At 44.9% G+C, this 25416-nt stretch overlaps 2 protein-coding genes across 3 annotated transcripts; one reads left to right on the plus strand and one right to left on the minus strand.

Annotated features, from left to right (window-relative positions):
- Positions 1–1509: 1509 nt before the first annotated feature.
- Positions 1510–17762, minus strand: LOC112215411 (protein shisa-2). The gene is made up of 2 exons (XM_024374426.2): positions 16577–17762; positions 1510–4638 (listed from the first exon to the last, which is right to left on the minus strand). Exons 1-2 carry the CDS (start codon positions 16890–16892, stop codon positions 4058–4060), a joined length of 897 nt encoding a protein of 298 aa, XP_024230194.1. The 5' UTR covers positions 16893–17762; the 3' UTR covers positions 1510–4057.
- A 1300-nt stretch (positions 17763–19062) lies between these two features.
- Positions 19063–25274, plus strand: spice1 (spindle and centriole associated protein 1). Of its 2 annotated transcripts, none has more exons than XM_024374428.1 (17): positions 19063–19449; positions 19559–19606; positions 19697–19843; positions 20072–20174; positions 21678–21796; positions 21865–21959; positions 22120–22268; positions 22398–22523; positions 22678–22970; positions 23057–23188; positions 23319–23448; positions 23529–23669; positions 23765–24225; positions 24392–24566; positions 24650–24728; positions 24921–24981; positions 25077–25274. In XM_024374428.1, the coding sequence occupies exons 1-17, from the start codon at positions 19354–19356 to the stop codon at positions 25128–25130; spliced, it is 2409 nt and encodes an 802-aa protein (XP_024230196.1). In that variant the 5' UTR covers positions 19063–19353; the 3' UTR covers positions 25131–25274. The 2 variants fall into 2 exon arrangements, with proteins under 2 accessions (XP_024230196.1, XP_024230197.1); XM_024374429.1 differs by having other exon boundaries at positions 24653–24728.
- Positions 25275–25416: the final 142 nt, after the last annotated feature.

A 25416-nucleotide genomic window follows, 5' to 3' on the forward strand; every position in this document is an offset into this window, starting at 1 on the left:
AGAATGGACAGATGACTCCATGACAGTTTGGACACTGTTTAATATTGATTTATTATAATTCATATGAAAAAGGACACTGTGTTTCACAGGGAGCAGGTACACATTCAACCTCAGGATACACACACACACACAGTTGATCATACAGACATTGTGCTTGAAATACACAAAACACACAGTCAGGTTAGTTCACTTTGGGACACCTATGCATTTCTGCAGTTTCATCAACTGGAACTTGGGGTGAGTTGTGTACAGTCCTAATACAGAGACAGTTCTATAACAGGGCACAAAGTAGAAGTGAGTCCAAAATCCAAAAGCCACCTTTAAGACCAGCTACCCAACATAGTGAAAAGTGTTCCCACTGGACACAAACTGATTGAATCAACGTTGTTTCAACATAATTTGTCAATGTATTATGACGTGGAAAATATATAGGATTTTTTTGTTGTCATCAACTTGTTTCGAGGGTAAAATTTCAACCACAGAATTATGTCATCATATTAACATAGACAAACCTTGTTGAATTTGTACCGTTAAAACACCATCAAATGTCAACGTTATATCTACTCAGAATTTTAAAAAACAATCGGCTGGGCAGCACCTCTTACTGGAGAACTAATCTATCCACAGCTACCCTTTAGTCTCCCATCCAGGGTTTAACCAAGCCCAGCTTAGCTATGATGTCACTGACTCTTACCTATGTACTATTATGAGAATGATTGTTGAGGGAAACTAGATCAATTCAATGCTGCCATCGAAGTCATTCCAAAGTGTAGGTTTAACGGAGCAAATGAAATGTGACCATACTCATTTATCCTCAATGATGCTATTTAGGCAAAGTCATCAACAGCCATTGTTTCAATTCAAACCAGAATTCAGCAAAAAAAAAGACAGCAGAAAAGGAATAGGTTTAGAACAAAGGCCTAATGGGTCCGAGACCAGACCCAGGACCCGAGCGAGTCTGGGTCCAAAATTCTAACTTTTCCCTCCGGGCCGGGTCAGGTCCTGTTTGATTGTCATCGGGTCTATATAACTACAGCTGAAAGACCTGAGTGGACCTGAATGGACCCAACCTCGGCTCTGCATAGCTATTTATTTTACGCTAATAAGGCCTATCCAACATATAATGATCTATTTGTTAACCAAATGAGCAACTTGGCTAGCAAACATACATTTTTTGTAACTCGGCTCCAATCGAGTCTGGTCTAGACCCGGACCGGTTGTTGTCGTGTCCATTCGTGTTCGGGTCTGATTGTTTTCGGATCCGTTCGGGATCCAGGTCCAACTTTTTGGAGCCGATAAAGACCTCTAGTTTCAAGCTCTAGTTGATAAAAATGAAATGATATTTAGTGATATTGAATTGTGTTTAGTTGTCAACGCAACCATAAGTTGGATTCCCGTCTCCATTTCAACCAAAAATCTAAGTTAAAGAATAGGACTAAATCAAATCCAACTTTATTTAAAGTGCATTTAAAGTTTGATTTGATTTAGTACTATTCTTTAACTTAGATTTTTGGTTGAGATGGAGACAAACTTAATTTGTAGACAAACTGTAATTAAAGCCAGACTAAATTAGTAACACAGATGGAACTATCCAAGCAGAAGATAAAATCTCCTTCAAATGTTGATATTTGGTTGGCTGACTTACCCAGTCTCTTTGCTCCGGCCAAACGCTACGTCACAATTGTTTATTTCTTTTCCGCAATTAAGTATGTAGTGATTGATAGAGCAGTGGAATAATTCAATGTGAGTCATCAGACAAGATATTTGGTTGTGTTGACATCCAAATACAATTCAATATCGCTTTTGAAACAACATAAATAGCATATTTATTTGTCGACAAGTTAACAAATTATATGTTGTATTCACGTCGCCAACTCAACCAAAAATAAAAGTTAAAGAATGGAACTATCCAAACAGTAAGATACATTTCCTTTAAAATGTTGATATTTGGGTGCATTGTCAACCAAACAATTCAATATTACTTTTGTAATAGCCTTAATTAACTTAAGGATATTTACTCTATCTTACAAACAAATGTAAAGTTCAACCTTAAAATGAGTAACACATCCACAGCCACATTTTTAGGTTACTGTAACTATACATGATGTAATTAGATAAAGTATGCATGTTTAAGATAGCATGCATCGGTCATCATAGGTCTGTGGAGATCTTCACAATCGCTTTAATAATCTGTGCAGAATCTCGAGAGGCATTGATCACTTGCTCCACGTACTTTGAATGTAATCTCAACTGCCATCCAGGTCATTTGGTTCGGCTAATAGATGAAACACAGTGATGTCACCAATCTGTCGTATAAATAAACAAAATATCTGACATTGTATTCCCATTTGAACTTTGCTGTGCTTTTAAATGGTTGGCACAGTGATAGACATTTGGGGGACAACTAAACCAAACATTGTCTTTCCATTAGAATTTGGTTGAAAGCATAGTGATAACACGTTGGAAATTCAACTAACTTTGGCTGTCTTTTTGAGTGAATAGAGGCCTAACGGGTCATCTCGATCAAATAATCCACGTAGAATTTTTTTTTTTTAACTAGGCAAGTCAGTTAAGAACAAATTCTTATTTTCAATGACGGCCTAGGAACAGTGGGTTAACTGGGGCAGAACAACAGATTTGTACCTTGTCAGCTCGGGGATTTGAACTTGCAACCTTTCGGTTCCTAGTCCAACACTCTAACCACTAGGCTACCCTGCCGCCCTGAAATGATGTGGTGTGCCCAGTGGGTCTTGTCCATTTTTTTGCTGTTCTTTTTCTACCCCCCTGAAGTGAAAAGAACTGCTGGAAATGCCCTGAAACCTTCCAGCACAACTCCAGTCTACCTTCAGTAAACGCACACACCAGCACACACACCTCTTTCACAGGAGGGATACTCAGTGAGGTGGAACAGTTGGCAGACAGCTTTTACTGCGTTATTATTTCTGCAATCTTCAGAAGGTTGCCGATCACAGCTACACACACACATACATACGCACACACACACATACATATACACACACACACCTCCTTTCAGGCACATTTATTTCCAAGTCCTTGCATGAGTGTTTGTGTATTTTAATTTTGTGGGTTCTCTTGTGTATATGCAAGTGTGTGTGCGTTTCCGCTCAAGGCAGTGGGTAGGTGTGTGTGTGTGGGGGGAGGGGGGGGTGTGTGTAAGGCTGGAGCGTCACAGTCTGTGTCCTGTGTTCACTTCATTAGACATCAACAGGCCTACAGGGAGAGAGGGACTGTTTTTCACATCACACCGCCTGCATTTCCCATTACATACTAAACACTCATATACACACGTCCTCACACACATACACACATACTATACACTCATATACACACATACTATACACTCATATACACACGTCCTCACACACATACACACATACTATACACTCATATACACACATACTATACACTCATATACACACACACATAGTACATCCGTTAACATACACCCACTCACCACCACATACACTGACAGTAATACACACACAGCACATTCTGTACATATAGTCACATACACACATAGCCACACTGGACACAGCACCCTCACTTGTACTGTACATACACACATTCACTCATTTACAAACACATACAACAAACGCTACACTGACAAACTTCAAGACGTTAAACCCACACACTCTGCTGCGAGTCATTGGCCCTGGTGGGCAGCATCACCCCTCTGTGTGTTGCTGAATGAGGACAACCAGACAGACATACCCCTGCCTCAATCTTAGGGTGAGGTCAGCTCACTCACAATCATTACCCTGAGGCAAATCTGCCAAACCTTTACATATCACACACATGTAGGACAGACACACGCAACACACTGTGGCTGGTCAGGCACAGATCCCAGCTTCCTCACAGAGTCCTCTGTGTGAGCCTGAGTCCATATAATTCTCTCTCCAAGCTGGCGAGCTCCCAATGTCCCCATAAGGTTTCTAATGCAGTCCCCATAAGGTTTCTCACACAGTCCCTATAAGGTATCTCAAACAGTCCCCATAAGGCCCTCACAAGGTCTGTTACACACAGTCCCCAAAATGGCTTAAACTGTTACTGGAGGGTACTTCTGCTCGCTGGTGACACTGGCCACACTGGTGGGTGGGGGGTAGGGGGACTGCAGCTGTCTGTAGCCCCCCTGGGTGGGGTCCAGGTAGACCCCCTGGGGTGGAGACATGTGGTGGGTGGCATAGCCGATGTACTGGGGGTGGATGAACTGTCCCTGGTGGGGCATGATCTGGGTGGCCTGCTGGCAGTTGAGCACAGAGAAGTTGGTCGGCATGTTGACGAAGACACTGGCGTCTGGAGGGAGACAGCAGGAGGCCTGGGCACGCATCATGGGCTGGGGGGCCGGGCGAGGCACCTGGGCAGGAGGGGCAGAGGAACTGGACGAGGTGGCCGTGCTTGATTGGCGGGAAGAGGAACCGCGAGATGTTCCCACGCTAGCCATCATGGGAATAGTCTCCAGGAGACGGCCGCCACCAGACCCGCCTCCTCCCCCGCCCCCTGATGACAGTTCCTGTTTGGGGCGGAGACAGTTGCAACAGCAAACGGCAACCACGGAACCCACCAGGACGAAAGCCACGAACACAGAGCCCACGATCAGGAAGGGAACGTAGATGGGTACTGTGGAGAGAGGAAGGAAGAAGGGTGAGGGAGTGGGAGGGAGGTTTTCAGTGGTTTGAGGATAACCATTTTTTAACAAACAAGGGAAAAAAATATGTTTTTCTTTCTTCCATTATCAAATATACACTATATATACAAAAGTATGTGGACAAATTAGTGGATTTGGTTATTTCAACCACACCTGTGGTTGACAGGTGTATAAAATCGAGCACACAGCCATGCAATCTCCATAGACAAACATTGGCAGTAGAATGGCCTTACTGAAGAGCCCAGTGACTTTCAATGTGGCACTGTCATAGGATGCCACCTTTCCAACAAGTCAGTTCGTCAAATTTCTGCCCTGCTAGAGCTGCCCCGGTCAACTATAAGTGCTGTTATTGTGAAGTGGAAACGTCTAGGAGCAACATCGGCTCAGCCGCGACGTGGTAGGCCACGCAAGCTCACAGAACGAGACTGCAGAGTGCTGAAGTACGTAACACGTAAACATGGTCTGTCCTCAATTGCAAAACTCACTACCAAGTTTTAAACTGCCGCTGGAAGCAACGTCAGCACAAGAACTGTTCGTCTGGGAGCTTCATGAAATGGGTTTCCATGGCCAAGCAGCCGCACACAAACGTAAGATCACCATGCGCAATGCCAAGTGTCGGCTGGAGTGGTGGGAAGCTCACCGCCATTGGACTCTGGAGCAGCACTGCAAGCACAGACTGGAATATGTTCCGTGATACTTCCGATGACATTGAGGAGTACACCACATCAGTCACTGGCTTCATCAAAAAGTGCATCGATGACATCGTCCCCACAGTGACTGTACGTGCATATCCCAAACAGAAGCCATGGATTAGAGGCAACATCCGCAATGAGCTAAAGGGCAGAGCTGCCGCTTTCAAGGAGAGGGACTCTAACCCGGAAGCTTATAAGAAATCCCGCTATGCCCTCCGACTAACCATCAAACAGGTAAAGCTTCAATACAGGACTAAGATCGAATCATACTACACCTGCTCTGACGCTCGTTGGATGTGGCAGGGCTTGCAAACTATTACAGACTACAAAGGGAAGAACAGCCGAGAGCTGCCCAGTGACACAAGCCTACCAGACGTGCTAAATTACTTCTATGCTCACTTCGAGGCAAGTAACACTGAAACATGCATGAGAGCATCAGCTTTTCCGGGCGACCGTGTCACATTAACAAGGCCGCAAGGCCAGACGGATTACCAGGACGTGTAATCTGAGCATGCGCTGACCAACTAGCAAGTCTCTTCACTGACATTTTCAACCTCTCCCTGTCTGAGTCTCTAATACCAACATGTTTCAACCATAGTCCTGGTGCTCAAGCACACTAAGGTAACATGCCTAAATGACTACCGACCCGTAGCACTCACATCTGTAGCCATGAAGTGCTTTGAATGGCTCACATCAACACCATTATCCCAGAAACCCTAGACCCACTCCAATTTGCATACCACCCAAACAGATCCACAGAAGATGCAATCTCTATTGCACTCCACACTGCCCTCTTTTCACACCTGGACAAAAGGAACACCTGACTAGAACCAAACAATTTGATCATATTACTCCAGTGCTAGCCTCCTTACACTGGCTTCCTGTTAAGGCAAGGGATGATTTCAAGGTTTTACTGCTAACCTACAAAGCATTACATGGGCTTGCTCCTACCTATCTTTCTGATTTGGTCCTGCCGTACATACCTACACATACGCTACGGTCACAAGACACAGGCCTCCTAATTGTCCCTAGAATGTCTAAGCAAACAGCTGGAGGCAGGGCTTTCTCTTATAGAGCTCCATTTTTATGGAAAGATCTTCCTACCCATGTGAGAGACGCAGACTCTGTGTCAACCTTTAAGTCTTTACTGAAGACTCATCTCTTCAGTAGGTCATATGATTGAGTGTAGTCTGGCCCAGGGGTGTGAAGGTGAACGGAAAGGCTCTGGAGCAACGGACCGCCCTTGCTGTCTCTGCCTGGCCGGTTCCCTTCTCTCCACTGGGATTCTCTGCCTCTAACCCTATTACAGGGGATGAGTCACTGGCTTACTGGTGCTTTTCCATGCCGTCCCTAGGAGTGGTGCGTCACTTGAGTGGGTTGAGTCACTGGCGAGATCTTCCTGTCTAGGTTGGTGCCCCCCCTTGGGTTGCGCCGTGGCGGAGATCTTTGTGGGCTATACTTGGCCTTGTCTCAGGATGGTAAGTTGGTGGTTGAAGATATCCCTCTAGTGGTGTGGGAGCTGTGCTTTGGCAAAGTGGGTGGAGTTATATCCTTCCTGTTTGGCCCTGTCCGGGGGTATCCGGGGGTATCATCGGATGGGGCCACAGTGTCTCCCTGACCCCTCCTGTCTCAGCCTCCAGTATTTATGCTGCAGTAGTTTATGTGTTTTTGTTATATCTGGAGTACTTCTCCTGTCTTATCCGGTGTCCTGTGTGAATTTAAGTATGCTCTCTCTAATTCTCTCTTTCTCTCTTTCTTTCTCTCTCCCGGAGGACCTGAGCCCTAGCACCATGCCTCAGTACTGCCTGGCATGATGACTCCTTGCTGTCCCCAGTCCACCTGGCCATACTGCTGTTCCAGTTTCAACTGTTCTGCCTGTGGCTATGGAACCCTGACCTGTGCTGTTTTATACTGTCTAGAGACAGCAGGAGCGGTAGAGATACTCTTAATGATCGGCTATGAAAAGCCAACTGACATTTACTCCTGAGGTGCTGACTTGCTACACCCTCGACAACTACTGTGATTATTATTATTTGACCATGCTGGTCATTTATGAACATTTGAACATCTTGGCCATGTTCTGTTATAATCTCCACCCGGCACAGCCAGAAGAGGACTGGCCACCTCTCATAGCCTGGTTCCTCTCTAGGTTTCTTCCAAGGTTTTGGCCTTTCTAGGGAGTTTTTTCCTAGCCATCGTGCTTCTACACCTGCATTGCTTGCTGTTTGGAGTTTTAGCCTGGGTTTCTGTACAGCACTTTGAGATATCAGCTGATGTAAGAAGGGCTATATAAATAAATTTGATTTTGATTTGACCTACTGTATGTGAGAATGCTATTAATTGACTACAGCTCAGCGCTCCACACCATGGTGCCCTCAAAGCTCATCACTAAGCTAAGAACCCTGGGACTAAAAACCTCCCCATGCAACTGGATCCTGGACTTTCTGACGGGCCGCCCCCAGGTGGTAAGGGTAAGTAACAACACATACGCCACGCTGATCCTAAACACGGGGGCCCCTCATGGATGCATGCTCAGTCTCCTCCTGTACTCCCTGTTCACTCATGACTGCACTGCCAGGCACGACTCCAACACCATCATTAAGTTTGCTGATGACACAACAGTGGCAGGTATGATCACCGACAATGACAAGATAGCCTATAGGGAGGAGGTCAGAGACCTGACCGTGTGGTGCAAGGACACAGTCGTGAAGAGGGCCTGACAAAACCTATTCCCCCTCAGGAGACTGAAAAGATTTGGCATGGGTCCTGAGATCCTCAAAAGGTTTTACAGCTGCAACATCGAGAGCATCCTGACAGGTTACATCACTGCCTGGTATTGCAACTGCTCGGACTCAGACCATAAGGCACTACAGAGGCCAAGCTTCCTGCCATCCAGGACCTCTCTACCAGGCGGTGTCAGAGGAAGGCCCTAAAAATGGTCAAAGATTCCAACCACCCTAGTCATAGACTGTTCTCGCTGCTACCGCACGGCAAGCGGTACCAGAGCGCCAAGTCTAGGTCCAAGAGGATTCTAAACAGCTTCTACACCCAAGCCATAAGATTCCTGAAAATCTAATCAAATGGCTACCCAGACTATTTGCATTGCCCCCCACCCACCCTTTTACGCTGCTGCTACTCTCTGTTATTATCTATGCATACTCACTTTAATAACTCTACTTACATGTAAATATTACCTAAATTACCTTGACACACCGGTGCCCCCAGCACATTGATTCTGTACCAGTACCCCCTGTATATAGCCTCCACATTGATTCTGTACCAGTACCCCTGTATATAGCCTCCACATTGATTCTGTACCAGTACCCCCTGTATATAGCCTCCACATTGATTCTGTACCAGTACCCCCTGTATATAACCTCCACATTGATTCTGTACCATTACCCCCTGTATATAGCCTCCACATTGATTCTGTACCAGTACCCCCTGTATATAGCCTCCACTTTGATTCTGTACCAGTACCGCCTTATAGCCTCCACATTGATTCTGTACCAGTACCCCCTGTATATAGCCTCCACATTGATTCTGTACCAGTACCCCCTGTATATAGCCTCCACATTGATTCTGTACCAGTACCCCTGTATATAGCCTCAACATTGATTCTGTACCAGTACCCCCTGTATATAGCCTCCACATTGATTCTGTACCAGTACCCCCTGTATATAGCCTCCACATTGATTCTGTACCAGTACCCCCTGTATATAGCCTCCACATTGATTCTGTACCAGTACCCCTGTATATAGCCTCCACATTGATTCTGTACCAGTACCCCTGTATATAGCCTCCACATTGATTCTGTACCAGTACCCCTGTATATAGCCTCCACATTGATTCTGTACCAGTACCCCCTGTATATAGCCTCCACATTCATTCTGTACCAGTACCCCCTGTATATAGCCTCCACATTGATTCTGTACCAGTATTCTGTACCCCCTGTATATAGCCTCCACATTGATTCTGTACCATTACCCCTGTATATAGCCTCCACATTGATTCTGTACCAGTACCCCCTGTATATAGCCTCCACTTTGATTCTGTACCAGTACCCCCTGTATATAGCCTCCACATTGATTCTGTACCAGTACCCCCTGTATATAGCCTCCACATTGATTCTGTACCAGTACCCCCTGTATATAGCCTCCACATTGATTCTGTACCAGTACCCCCTGTATATAGCCTCCACATTGATTCTGTACCAGTACCCCTGTATATAGCCTCCACATTGATTCTGTACCAGTACCCCTGTATATAGCCTCCACATTGATTCTGTACCAGTACCCCTGTATATAGCCTCCACATTCTGATTCTGTACCAGTACCAGTACCCCTGTATATAGCCTCCACATTGATTCTGTACCAGTACCCCCTGTATATAGCCTCCACATTGATTCTGTACCAGTACCCCCTGTATATAGCCTCCACATTGATTCTGTACCAGTACCCCCTGTATATAGCCTCCACATTGATTCTGTACCAGTACCCCCTGTATATAGCCTCCACATTGATTCTGTACCAGTACCCCTGTATATAGCCTCCACATTGATTCTGTACCAGTACCCCCTGTATATAGCCTCCACATTGATTCTGTACCAGTACCCCTGTATATAGCCTCCACATTGATTCTGTACCAGTACCCCCTGTATATAGCCTCCACATTGATTCTGTACCAGTACCCCTGTATATAGCCTCCACATTGATTCTGTACCAGTACCCCCTGTATATAGCCTCCACATTGATTCTGTACCAGTACCCCCTGTATATAGCCTCCACATTGATTCTGTATATAGCCTCCCAGTACCCCCTGTATATAGCCTCCACATTGATTCTGTACCAGTACCCCTGTATATAGCCTCCACATTGATTCTGTACCAGTACCCCTGTATATAGCCTCCACATTGATTCTGTACCAGTACCCCCTGTATATAGCCTCCACATTGATTCTGTACCAGTACCCCTGTATATAGTATAGCCTCCACATTGATTCTGTACCAGTACCCCCTGTATATAGCTCCACATTGATTCTCCACATTGATTCTGTACCAGTACCCCCTGTATATAGCCTCCACATTGATTCTGTACCAGTAGCCTCCACATTGATTCTGTACCCCTGTATATAGCCTCCACATTGATTCTGTACCAGTACCCCCTGTATATAGCCTCCACATTGATTCTGTACCAGTACCCCCTGTATATAGCCTCAACATTGATTCTGTACCAGTACCCCCTGTATATAGCCTCCACATTGATTCTGTACCAGTACCCCCTGTATATAGCCTCGTTATTTTTATTTGTTACTTTTATTTATTGTTTTTTTTAGGTATTTTTCTTAAAACTGCATTGTTGGTTAAGGGCTTGTAAGTAAGCATTTTGCTGTAAGGTCTCGTCTCCTGACAAATCTGGATTTTCCAGGAGAACGCTATCTGCCCCAATGCATAGTGCCAACTGTAAAGTTTGGTGGAGGAGTAATAATGGTCTGGGGCTATTTTTCATGGTTCGGGCTAGGCCCCTTAGTTCCAGTGAAGGCAAATCTTAACTCTACAGCATACGTGACATTCTAGACAATTCTGTGCGGCCAACTTTGTTCCAACAGTTTAGGGAAGGCACTTTCCTGTTTCAGCATGACAATGCCCCTGTGCACAAAGTGAGGTCCATACAGAAATGGTTTGTCAAGATTGGTGTGGAAGAACTTAACTTACCTGCACAGAGCCCTGACCTCAACTCCATCGAACACCTTTGGAATTAATTGGAACGCCAACTGCGAGCCAGGCCCAGTCTCCCAACATCAGTGCCTGACCTCATTCATGCTCTTATGGCTTAATGGAAGCAAGTCCCAGCATCAATGTTCCAACATCTAGTGGAAGGCTTCGCGGAAAAGTAGAGGCTGTTGTAGCAGCAAAGGGGGGACCAACTCCATGTTAATGCCCATGATTTTGGAATGAGATGTTCGACGAGCAGGTGTCCACATACTTTCGGTCATGTAGTGTAAATTAAGACAGGGCTGTTCTTTCTATAACAAGCAGAGCAGAGAGAGGATAGAACTTCCTCAGACCATAACCACTTACGCCCTCAGAGAAAACAAACTGAACAAACTACAACAGCAACATGATGAAGTGGTTTATTCTACCATCAAGACTTTTGACATGATCTTGGAAAATACCCTCTTTCCTTGAATTAGTAAAGTTGAGAGACCAAGAGTGAACTGCAGTGAGAAAAACAGTTTGTCAAAAAGTTCAAGCAAGAGCTGTTACACTCACGTGTTTTTACCTCACCCATAAACCCAAATGAGAGCGAAAGAGAAATGGAGTGAGACGGTGAGACAAAAGAGAAAAGAGGGAGAGACGAAATTAGAGGAAGAAAGGCCGAGACAGAGGTGGACTATTGGCGTGTCTCCAGGGGGCCCCAGTCCCTCATTAGAAGTTATTAACTTTGTTTTGATCTGTTCTTATCCTGCGCGCCCAGCTGTGGCCCCCCCAACCCTCAACCCCCCTCCACCGACCCTGAACCTATCTGTCTGAGTGAGTTTGTGCGTGCGTTTGATCTGTGTTTGTCTGTGAGAGGGGGGATTCTGTCTCATACCAAAGTTATGTAGCCAGAACTTATGTGGGTCTTCCTGACCTCTTCTCCTATATAAATCCACATCGCGCTATGGCATTTAAGCCAGAATAGTCCCTTATACTGTATAGAGGCAGCTTTAAGACATATTGAGAGTGGCATTAATGATGGCTGGTTTGGAGTAATGCAACAGATCACATTGAAGGCCTAATTCCATACATCTTTTCAACATGATATAGGCCAACCTTGCAGTGGGGCTCTAATGCATACTACATCTCTCTTACTGTAACCTTTGAACCATAGTAACAGCTGTGACTCTGGAGATAAAGCAGGCTACTGTGTGTTCAATCCGATCATCTGCATGATTCTCGCATGATTAGCATGTAATTCACCCCTTAAAGTACACAGCTGTTTTTCTGCCATCTGTCTAGTGTAAACCAGTTCCAGGAAGTACAGTACCCAGCTAGCACATAACGTTCTGAGAACCATGTGTTTCTGAGAGATTGGTGAGAGTGTGGTTGTCCTAAGGTTATTTAGCATACAACCTTCCCACAACGTTCTGGTAATGGTGCAGGATAGTTGCTTGGCTTTGGAACATTCTCAGCTCATTTAAGGAACCTTCCTAAAAGTTCAAACATGGTTACGTTTCATTTCAATCTTGGTAATGTTCTAGGAACGTTCTCCAACTGGTTTGACATTGGGAATATTTTTCAATAGTTCAGAGAGTGGTAAGAAAAATATTTATTCTGTGGGAATTACGTTTCCTACAGGTTTTGCTCACTGTTCTATTTAAAGTTATGTTCTCAAATTGTTCCGAGAATATTAAGAAAACTTTCCATAAATAACACAACAAAACTTTCATTTTTTGTTATTTAAAAACATACATTCCATTATCAGCATCAACAAAACTCTCTCTATCCTTTATCTTGTTAAGTGTTTCAAATCTGATCTTAATGAGTGCCTGTTCCCTTTGAAATGGGGACTGTTTGAATAGACTAAAATGAACAGCTTTGTATGTGTAAAAAAAACATGGAATGCTAGATCCATCCTTGTGGCACAATTGACTAATTCCATGGATGTAGAACAGAAGATTATAGGTTTGAATCTCACTGATGCCGTCTCACAATAAAAAATACATGTATTTGCATGATTAATGCCTAAGAGAGGGGTGTCAAACTCATTCCACGGAGGGCTTAGTGTCTGCTGGTTTTAGTTTTTTCCTTTCAATTAAGACCTAGACAACCAGGTGAGGAACGTTCCTTACTAATTAGTGACATTAATTCATCAATCAAATACAAGGGAGGAGAGAAAACTCAAAGACAACTGGCCCTCTGTGGAATGAGTTTGACACGTGAAAGTTTTAAGGAAGTTATTCAAAATAACTTATAGGCCTCAGAGTGTTAATAAAACCTTAATAAAACCTCCCAGGAATACTTCCAAGGAACCAGAGTAAAACATTCTCAGAACCTCCCTCCAACCTAAAAAAAAAAGTTAGCTTCTGTTCTCAGAATGTTTAAAAAACATATTACGTATGCCTTTGTTCCCACAACCAATGTGAAACCAAAAGCCTACGTTCCCACAACTTCCAAGGAACCAAATGTTTTATGCTGGATGAATCATGTTAAGATGACTTGGTAATGAAGCAGCAGGCTAACTCTCTTACAGAGTGAAGGTAGAGGATGGCAGTGTAGCCTACTACAGCATACAGAAAGTGGTTCATAGTAAACGGAAGTGTTCTTTGGGTGTTTCGTTAACTTTTGACCCAACAGTGAGCGCTCATGGGGAATGTTGGCAGCAATGGTTCGAGTAGCAGGACCAGGGCAGAGTTGAGGTGCTTCCTCGCACACACGTACACACGCACACAGGCACATAGGCACACACGCACACAGGCACACACGCACACAGGCACACACCCGTTTGGAGCACAATGGGGAACTTGTTACATGACAACTGATTTCATGAGATTTATTGTTCCTCTGGTTAAGTTACTCATTTTCCAGTTTGAATACTCCAAAGTGTTATGGAGTGTAACTGTAACCCTGAGAGAGGCAGTGACTCGTTCTGTCATTTTCCTTTTTCATTCTCTCTCTCTCCTTAACACACACTCGTTCTCTCCCTCTGAGCAACATCAAAAGTCACCAGCTTTTCAAAGGACCATTTCAAGATGTCTAAAGTTTGAAGCTATAGGCACTCATTAGATAAAACTAATTCTGGGACAACAGTCAACCTGACTAGACTCAGTCTAGATACAGTACAAAAGAGGTAGAAGCTGAGGCGCTACGACATCAATTTTATGAGCCCATGACCTATTTCCTATTATAAACTGGGTGGTTCGAGCCCTGAATGCTGATTGGCTGAAAGCCATTGTATATCAGACCGTATACCATAGGTATGACAAAACATGTATTTTTACTCCTCTAATTATGTTGGTAACAAGTTTATAATAGCAATAAGGCACCCTGCGGTTTTGTGGTATATGGCCAATACTGTATACCACGGCTAAGGGCTGTATCCAGGCACTCCGCGTTCCGTCATGCATAAAAACAGCCTTTAGCCGTGGTATATTGGCCATATACCACACCCCCTCTGACCTTATTGCTTAATTGAACAGCTGTTAGCTTCAATACCTCACAGCCAAACCATACCATGATCAGGTTTAGAGGAGCTTTTCTTTAAGAGAGTTATGTAGCTACTATGGATATGAGTTAGTGCGTAAGGCTCCAGAAAGTCATCTAATGTCCTCCTAACAGCGTCACATGATATGTGAATACAGCCTATAGTCTGACAGAGACACAAGTAAAATGGCTGAGGGGAGAAGTGTAGTAATGACAGTGCTGTGACATTATCTGTTGGAGAGTGTCTATAGTTTCCATTCAGCCCACTAGTCTATTCCACACCTGTTGCTGGACTGGGGCTGGGACAGCCCTACTCTGTCTGCAGTAATATCAGCCCCCATCTCTCTGTTCTTGTTTGGGCATATTATGTGTAACTGACTGCTCGTCCTCTCCCCATTCAAATCCCCGGGGTCCTCTCCTTTCCTGCATCCCACACATGTTCCTTCATGTTGAATGTTAGGCTCTGTTTATTGTTCTTAATGCATATACAGTATCCTTGGGGTTATTCATTGACATGGCTGTGTGTATCTTTGCTTTGTGATTAATTGGTTGCCCTGTACATAAAAAAATGAATTCAATGTGTACAAGCGGTGCCTTGCATGACAAAATACTTCATTTTTTTTGCCAGTTTAAGTTATTTTGGCTGTTGTTCACTATATGAAAATGTATTTGGCTCTTTCTGGAGTGATAACTGATGACTCTTTCAACAAATGCCAAGAGAGAAACATACTGTATTCTACTCTACAAGAAAGGCATGCTCTGTTGATGTGTATGTTTAATATCTGTACTACGTGTAGCCAACTATTTTTTGTCTTTGAAAAATGACCATTGCAAGATTTTTGACTCATAGTAAATGTGCCTCTCATTTTGTAATGTGCAAGCACTTAATATGTGTGCACTGTAGTGTCTCTTTTCTTCCTATATGATGCAGCTTTCTGTGCTACAACTGTAGTGAGAAGGTGATGGAAATATGTTGGAAACATGTCAAAGACATCAATAACTAATACCTTTTTTGACCTTGAAGATTTTCAGTAAATCTGCTTTCAATAAAAATAATGAAGAATTATGACATCTGTTCTTCCAATCACACCCAATTGTTAGGCTAGTACTAACTCACTGCTAAGACTTAGATGAGGTTACAATGTGACATTATTAGGCGCTTCCGTTCCATGCGCAATTGGTCATGGACACCCTATCCACTCAACGTAAAAAAAAAAGGCCTGGATAAAGTAAAAAATGTGCGTTGAAATCATGTGAATGTAACTAGACGGTAAACGTAAGGAAAGAACATACAGGGGATTCATTCCTAATGTGTTTGGGATGGGAATGAACCGTTCACATAGGCCTATACCTCAGCGGAATCGACACGCAAGCGCGGGGAAATGATTCATAACGCGATTTGTTTTTATGAACAGAGCTGTCAGCGCCGTCGCGAGCCAATGGCCTAAAGATCCGGTCAAGTCCAAACTTGATCCTCGTGGGGACAGTGCGCTGCTCGAGCTCTGCAGTCCCCGCGGCGCGCGTGTGTTGCAGCTAGAACAAACACAGCTATTTATAACGCCACGCAGCACAATTTTCCATTTGTGAGTGCGTGGGTTTATGGTGTCAACTGGCTTCTCTGCAGCTGTTGCTGCCAACTGAACCGGTACGCTATCTCTAAGCGATTTTTAAGCTCCCAGATAGATAGTGGTTGAAAAGACTAGAACATACCTACATGTTTGAAAGAAACTCATAACTCCAACTTTCAATTAAGTATCATTTTTTCTAGGCCTGGGCCATTGTGGTCTAAACCTTTATTAAAATTAGGCAATTAGGCCCTCTTCCCGTCTCACTCATCTCCTTGAAAATGCAATATTGCTGGCGTAGCCTATAATTAAGTTAAACAATTTAAACTGAGCGAGTTTAAAATCTAATTTAGAAATGACATTATAATTTTTAGCAGACAAGGAGAGCTTTGCAGCCTTGAGGCAGAGCGTTTGGCACAGCTGCTGTGGCCCCTAAAGCTGGCCGTGCTGGGCCAGACAGAGTTCTCACCTGCGCCCGTCTCCTTGTTCTCTTTGCTGTCGGTGCCCGGTTGCTGGGCTTGCTTGTCGTTGTCACAAGTCCCCTGGTCCAGCCGTGCTTCATTCCTGGAGCAGCAGTACCGCAGCTCGCATTTCCCGCAGCAGATGATGGCATCCTCACCATCGAACTTCTCCGGGCACTGGAAGCCCTCTCTCCATGTGCCCTGGGTGTCATGCCAACCGTGACAGTACTCCCCACTCGCCTTCACGTCAATAATAGCCAGGAGCAGAGTCACAACCACGGTGACAGACATTGGGAGACCTCCGCCACCCCACATCCCGACCATGGTGCCCGTGTGCACACTGGGCGCGCTATGAGACTTTCTTTCTCTTACTCTCAGGCTTTAACCTGGTTAACAAAGTGATACGGCGAATGAATGAAACGAAAGAGCGAGGCGACAAAATGTAAACAAAACAAACGACTTTGAAACTATCATTTGAGAGTGGAATTCCGTGGGTAATCCTACAGCCTAATTCAATAGATCCACAAATTTGTCACCAAAGCGCTCCTTTTAAGTGTCCACTGTTTGAAGTTGATCACAAGATTCCAAGTAGCGTTAGTAACGCTTGTTGAGAAAATAAAACATGATCAAATATCCAGAACATAAATAGCCTACATTTGGCACCAATCTTACAAATAGCCTATTATTTCATAGCGCGTCTTTCACTCTCAATTTCACGGCTGTGAGCTCTCGGAGCCCCGGGCAAATCCAACATAAATCCAGGCTGAGCGGAATCCCTCTGGCATGGAAGCGAGGCTGTCCATGGTCTCCTGAAAATACGCTTCTCGGATGACTTTCCCCCAGAGATGCAGCGAAACCAACACTGGCTTTACATGTAATCCATACGTGCCATGTGAGTATTCTCACGGATTCTCCCCCTGTCCCTCTGTCCAGTCCACCAGACCAGCAACTTGTTTTTATCCTCTTCTAATGTGTCATGAGGTTAACTTCTCAAAACTGTTCTACAGTAGACTCAAATTTTGGAAACTAGACCATGAGACTAAAATCGAATAGAGCATGTTAGTCACAGTCTCTGGTGCTCATTAAGGATAGGCTACGCCATAAAGAGACGTGCAAGAGATGTAAACTTTTCACGCATTCATACAGTATTGCCTCCCAGGCTCTCACTCCTAGTCCATCTATGGCGAGAGTGCCTCGAATGAGAGGTGGGCTACTAGTTCAGCCATGCGCTTGCGCATTGGTTACTGACATTTTTCTAGACTTTTCAGCGCTCAGCTCAGCCAGTTGTCAGTGTGAAGAACTGTCACTGCATACGGTTCCGAGGAGCCCCACCGCTTTCTGAGGGTAGCCCCGGTGCGGCATTGGGTGTGGGTGCCCCCTTGGGACCCCTGCGCGCACAATGTAAGAACGCACGCACTGTCTGCTGGCCGGCCGGCACTCATACATTATCACATTAAATTGACTTATGTGCATACAAACTTTGGCCAGGACGCACGCACGCGCGCACGCATTCTCTCACACGGATGTGAATTGACCCTCTCGAGTGAATATCCTATAGCTAGGAATTAGAATACTAATATGAATTTAATAGGATCTCTATGGTGAATACTAACTGATATATTAGGTTTACTACCTACTTTTTTCTGTGAGGCTACATTACATCTTTGTCCTGATTATGTTGTTCGATGTTCAAGGTGAGTACTGTCTGTTCTGTCATATGGGAGCTGAAAATAATTTGTAAGATGACATTGCCACCTGGTGGTCATACGTATTAGCACAAATCCATAGAACCACTTGTGTTTTTCCCATTACTGATTATGCAAATACTATACATTGTTGTAATTTTATATTTTGAACGTGATGAAGAGTGGACCTATGTTTCAGGTCATTTTTTATAGTGTGTAGCTCTATCTCAAGCTCTCTTGCTACATCTAAATCTCTTTCAAACAACTCTGTGTGCCTTGCTTGTAGCTTTTAAAGACTACATTTCCCATTATGCCAAAGAGCTCCTCAAAGATGTTTTATAACTTAACCAAGATAGACAACAGCCAGTCGTTTACAATGGGGAACAAATTAGTCATAGTGGCAAAACAAGTAAGGAAGTGGGCAGAGCCAAGCACGAACTAGCGAGATCCTATTGGGTTGTTCTAGTAATATCTGCATATTTCCGTTAGGGAACGCCTACTTTGTTAAGAACCCGTGTGCAATAACTCAATTCGCCTTTGAGCACCTTCTAAACAACGCGATGTTGTAAAAAGTTTGCAAAGGGCAAATTCTACTAAACTTAGTCCACTATGTTCATACCAGATTGTAGTTTTGGGAACAGAAAACTGTATTGAGATCAAATATTTCATCGATGAGAACATTTGCTGAATGTCGGCAAAAATCCATAGTGGGCTTCCTTTCACTACCATATTTGGTAGTGAGTGGAAACGGAAAGCGGATGCTTCACATTTATACAATCAGTGAAATATCTGTGTCATTGTTCTATCTGTGGTGTCGTTTGATTGGTAACTAGGAGGTTACACATTTCACCCAGAAGCGCGCAACAACTGTTGAACACAGCGCCACTCCACAACGGAAAGAAAACAATGAATACAGCAAACTAACTAAACACTTTGCTACAGTTAATAACCTAGTTTGCCAGCAAGCTACAACTACCTAGTTTAAGAGTAGCTTGCGTATGACTTTCATTGAAAAAACTCCTGTCAAACAACATAGCTAGGTAGGCTAACGTTAGCCAGCTAATCAGACATTTTCTAGCTAGTTATCGTTTTCTTCCCAGATGTCGTTTACGAGGGTGGGCCGCTTACAGCACGGTCAAGGAAAACGACCTGCTGTGCGTCCCAAGAAGGCCAATGCCCCGAAGAGAGAGTGGGTGGTGAGTGTGCTAGTAGTTGCTGTCCCTGTCATGGAATCAACTTTGCCACCAGGGGAGAATGAAGAGATACATTTATGAAATTATGACTACCATCTTCTGCTAATTTCAGAGCACCGTCCATGACCTCTCTGTACACAAGGCTTCACCGGAGGAGCTGGTAAGAGAGACATGTAGTTGTTTTCTCTCATTTTGTTATGTTGTAAGTTATCCTAGGTCAGTATGCCTACTCATCTCTCTTCCTCCTCAGAATCGTCGTCATGAGTTGCACCGGTCCCAGAACCGAGTGGTGGCCCAGTGGGAGCTGAGAGAGAGAGCTCTGAGACACAGGAGGAAGAAGGACCTCCCTGGTAGCCCAGCTCCGCTAGACCGCGCCAGCCTCAACATCATCAGAGAGGTGAGGAGTACAGACAGATCTCATGCGCAGATCATAGGGGTATCTCACATAAATCTAATTTGACATGAAACTACTTTGAAATTGCAAACTCAAGTCAGCTCGCAACTCAGTGATCACTTACATCCCCTTGATTCCCCACAGATGTTTCTTGAATGTTGTTTATATTACATAACTGCAGATTAAACCTTCGTCTTCACACTGAAGACTTGTTATCTCATTGTGCTGTAGGTGTTCTCAGATCAGTTTCAACTGCAGGACGTTCTGGCCCGGTCAGACAGAGCTATGGCTGTGGTCAAAGACTTGTTTGGCGACGCGCCTCGCAGGCAGACTGGTATGATACTGCTCTTATCCTGCTATGGATTAATGAATGGCTTTTCAATGTGTTTTGATCATGTGTTGGTTATTGTATGTCTGTGTTTGAATGTTCTCTATGCATCTTACAGGGTTTCTGTTGTGGCACCGGACATTTGAGAAATTTACCAGACCCATAACTTGATTAGGGCGTCCACCCGTGTTGCTCCGAATGACTGAAAGCACATTTAGATTATGGTAATTCATATTAACATGCAACTCGAGGATGGAACTACATGCATCCTTACCAAATTCCAATGCGCACTTTGAAGATTTTAGAATAAGTGTCCACATTTACTTTTCCTCAGCCAACAAGATGAGTAATGAACAGCAAAATCACAAGCCTTTGTCAATCTACTATGCACCATAGTAGAAAAGTTGACTTATTCTATTGGTCAGCTTGTCAAGAAAGAGAGCCTGTTCCAAACACTCTGGGACAGTTGTGGGATGATAGATCCCAAATTCAACCAGTAGGCATAGACTACATAACAAAACTTTAAAAAGCAATGAGTCTGATGCAACCGATCAGAATGTTTCGCTTAAAATGTTGACAAACTATTATTTCTTCACATTATAAGCAATGCGCAGGCTGCTTTTCACAAATGTTCATTCCATAATGCAATTAGCGGGAAAACGCTGTTGTCAAAAGCACACCACACATGCGAGACGTTTCATGTGACGGAGATGGAAATATCCATTTGAAATGTAGAAAGAGGGGAGATCTAAAGATGCAACAACTAACATGGGTTGATAATATGACTATTGCGCCTTTGGCTACTGGACAATGTAAAAAATAAACTTGATTTGAAAAGCAATAGAACATGAGAGAAATAGTCTACTGGTTTCAATGGCATATGGAAGTCTTAATAAAATAAATGCCTCTATGGACGTGGTCTGATTTTGGCTGCTTTGAAGCAAGGTTAGACACCTCATATGTAGCAAAACGTTCAGGATTCACATAATTAGGTCTGTTTTCAAAATGCACACGGCCTCCATTTCATTGCAAAGTGGTGTGTGATGCACTGATGAAGCCAAAGCGCGCTTCAATTACCAGTTGATGAATACAAATACTAGTTATTTTTAATTGTGGCCATCAAAACAGTTTTTAACACACGATTGCATTTAGAATTGTTGTGCACTGATTGTGCCTATAAAGGCAGCTTTCAGTCTAGCAGCAACGAAACAGCTGTTTGAGATGCTGTAGCAGAAGCTCTCCTGCTGTCTGACATGTTTTCTGCACTCTGTAATAAATAACATGCCTAACGAGTATACACGGTAAGTATGACCGGTCAAATGTATTTACATCGACTGGTATTTCCATCAGTTAGCCTAATAGGCATTATTTCGCAATGGGATTTTTATTTTTCTCCCGGTCAATCAGCTTTTCAATGTTTTTATTGTCTTAAAGCTGGTTATTACTGACCGGTTAATGGAAGCTCTAAAGTGTTGTTGTGAGTGATTTTGTATTCTTTATTTTTCTCAGGGTTCCCCAGTGTTACCATGGCTCCAGACTGTGGCTCTGACTCAGACCTGCCTGTCCTGCAGAAACCAGAGGCCCCAACACAGCTCTCCCTCCTCAGCCAGTCCATGATGGACCCACAGGTACTGCTCTCTTTCTCTTTGTGTTTGTGTCTTTTTCCATTTCTTAACAGATTTATTTTTTATTTCAGGCTCTGAATGAGCTGGAGGACTCTGTTGAAGACCATAGTGATGAAGAAACTGGCCATTCTGCCTCTGTCAATTTCAACTCCAACATGGATACCAGGTAACAACGCTGACATTCTGCCAAACACTTACCAATGCCCACACACACCCATTACAAATGATTATTTGCCAGACAGCAGCCCCCCACACCTCTCTGATTCAGAGGGGTTGAGTTAAATGCAGAAGACACTTTATCAGCTCACATCCTTTTCTGTTGTCAGTTACAAGGTGTATACCCGGAAAGTGAAAGCCAAGCCTTGTACTAGAGGGAAGCAGCAAAAACCCCAGTGTAACTCCAACCTCCAGGGGGCAGGAGGAGACAGCCCCCCTCAGACTCCCAGTGCCTCAGGGGGAACCCAAGTACAAGCGGGTAAGAGGACAGATCGTTTAACTGGGAAAAAGGATGGATAATGTGATGTACTATACATCAACTCTTACTCCCTATTTTTTCTCTTGCTCTCTCACCCTCATTCTCTTTCCTTTCCTCCTCTCTCTCCAGCTCTGAATGCCACAGTAAAAGTCCAGCGGTTGTGGTCCAGAAAGCCCCAACCCCAGCCTGAACCTGGGGAGCATTTCACCCTGGTCACTCAGGTCCTGAACCCAGACCCTCCTCTCACCCGCTCAGGTACGACTCATAGTGCATCACAACAACAGTCAATTCATCAGGTACTATTCTTTAAAGTTGACTGAATTAGTGCACATTAATGCATAGTAGTGCAGTAATTGGTTCATAGAGGCATATGTTACCATGTTTCTCCTATGTGTCTGTTTCTATGTAGGCAGGAAGAGCCGGTCCTCGAAAGCCAGTAGGGGGCGCAGTACTGAGTCAGGTCTGGATGGCTCTACCCTCAGCTCTCTGAGTGGGAACCAGTCCAGCCTGGGGCTGCTGCAGGGCCTGCTGGGTCAGGTGGAGACAGAGCTGGATGGCCTAGGGCTAGAGGAGCCTCCCAGAGCCCCAGGAGCAGGGGAAGGAGAGGGGACGACGGGGCCAAAGCACAGCACACACGGCCTCACAGGCTTCTCTGTGGCTCTGGTGTCTACACTGGGCCGCCTGGCTAGACTACTCAGACAGGTATGCCTAACGACTATTCGACTGGTTCTCTGTGTCTATGTTCTGTTCTGCCAGTATGAATGATAACTCTATCCCCTGTGGGTCAGAGAGAGGATGAGGCTCAGAGGGAGGGAAAGGAGAGGAGGAGGCTGGAGGTGGAGGTGAAGGAGCAGAGAGGGATGATAGACGCCCTCACCGCAGAGACCCTGACCCTGAGAGAGGAGAGCGCCGCCCTGCAGGTCAGAATAGACATCACACACACAATCTCTCTACATCACTTCTACCTTAAGAATGGCTTCCAAGGCTAATTCATGTTTCTTCATATCATTATGTGTGATGAAGAGGTCTCTAATAGTGATTTCCCTCCAGGCAGGTTTGCAGCAGCGAGCATGTGATCTGGAACAGAGGCTGGACACAGTGGTGCTGGTTCTGGGGGGATTGGGGGTACTAGGAGGAGACGGGGACTATGAGCCCCAAGAGGCTGGCAGCATAGCTACAGGTCAGTACACACACACATGGTTCACTATACTTTTCCTCAACGTGTTATGAGTATTGGTAAAGACTTGTGTCCCTATGCAGGCAGTGAGTGGGAACCGTCCTATGATGCAGACGCTCCTGTACCCTCCTATGAACAGAATCAGACAGGTCTCACTCTCAACCCTGCTGTGCTGCTCTCTCCACCACGTCAGAGAGACAATCGGCCACACGGTCACACTTCAGGTAACAGGTCTCTCTCTCTACTTCTTTCTGGGTTGTCTATTTGGCTCTACTCTGCTCTCCATGTTTTCATTCTGTCATGTTGCTCTCCTCCCCAGCTGTTCATTCCCTGGCTCTTCACCACTTTCCCTCTCTCCCTGTGACCCGGGGCTCCTGTGACGACCTCCAGACCTTCAGCTCCGCCCCCTCTCTCTTCAGCCTGTCCCGCCCTGCCCCTACACCCCCTCCAGCCGCCATCCCAGACCCCCTCCCTCTCCTCTGCGATCCGTCCCAGGGTGCCATGCTGTCTCAGATTGCCGAGCTGACCCGTCAGAACGCCCTCATACGGGATCAGCTGGGGCAGTTCCACCCTGCTACTCCTCCCTCCGGGTCAGAGATTTGTGAAGGTCAGAGTTCAGGCAGGGGTTCTGTCTCCAGCAGCACAGGGAGACTGACTCCCCAACAGGGCATGGAGAAGAGAGGCTTCGTTCCCAGCAGTACAGGCAGAACAACACCCCAGCGTGAGGCAGGGAGAGAGAGGGGGACATGGTCCTGTGGTGGAGAGCAGCAAACACAGCAGGTGAGGTCACATCTAACAGAACACTCACTGTTCAGATTTCAGGTCTCTTGAGTACTGTACAGTACGGCATGATAAACATTCCATGAGGTGAACATACTGGTGTCTTCAATCAAGTTTTGCATGAATGACAGGTGAAGTACCTGCTGTTTCTCTGTGTCTCCTACAGTCTGTGGTTCATGAAGGCCCAGGCTGTGAGAGCAGTGTGGAACAGCGTCTCCTAGAGCTCAACAGGCAGAGCGCAGCAGCCAGGAGCAGACTGCTGGAGCTTATAGAACAACAGAGACAGAGCTCCTCCTCAGCCAGAGTTTCCCCCTCTGTCTCCCCCATACCTCCACTGTCAGGTCAGGCAGCTGTGTGTGTGAGACAAGAGGTGTGTGTTGTAACCATCTCCACACAGTATTCATTACTACTTTCTCCCTCTCAGCAGCAGGCCTGAGCCCAGAGTCATCCATGCTGCTGCCTGAACAGGACCCCTCCCCCCTGGGCAGCGGAGGTAGTAGACAGTGAGTCTGAAATAAGAACTGTTTTCATTAGGGAGGACTGTAAATTTAGAGAGAACCGTAAATGGGACAATACAACACTGACTTTAGATCTGTGACTAGGACATTTCATTCTAACCGACTCGGCAGGTGATGTGGATGAAGGGATCAGGGGAATGATGGTCATCTTGACTGAGGAGGTCCTGTGTGTTTCAGGTCTGCTGGTGGGGTCTCTCCACAAAGCCTTGGAGGACAGTCCAGAGGCAGCAGGACTCCGGTACACACACACACACACTGGTTCATCCTATTTGTGGAATGTTTAGTATTTTTTTTTAAGGACGATCATACAATTTTCCCTTTTGTCCAGTACAGGTGGACAAGCTGAAAGGAGAAGGCTGGTTTGCGTTGTCTACACATGTAAGATGAACAAGTTAAGAACTGAATACAGAAACTCCCTGCAACTTTTGTAACTTTTAGTAGAGGTCACTTTAGACTTAATGTTGTTTCTTTACCCTGTTTTTACCTATGCAATTTTATTATGGTTGTGAATTAAAACTTTTGATAACTGTGGTTGTGTTGCTGGTGCAGACATTATTTTCTACCTCATTGTATACACACAATAACACAGCACAACTTTGCCTGAGGCCAGTTTCAATATAGTTTAATAGCACTGTATAAAAAGGCTTTTTAAATAACTGGTGTATGAATATGA

The sequence above is a fragment of the Oncorhynchus tshawytscha genome, linkage group LG16 (assembly GCF_018296145.1).
Source record: "Oncorhynchus tshawytscha isolate Ot180627B linkage group LG16, Otsh_v2.0, whole genome shotgun sequence".
Classification (NCBI taxonomy): domain Eukaryota; kingdom Metazoa; phylum Chordata; class Actinopteri; order Salmoniformes; family Salmonidae; genus Oncorhynchus; species Oncorhynchus tshawytscha.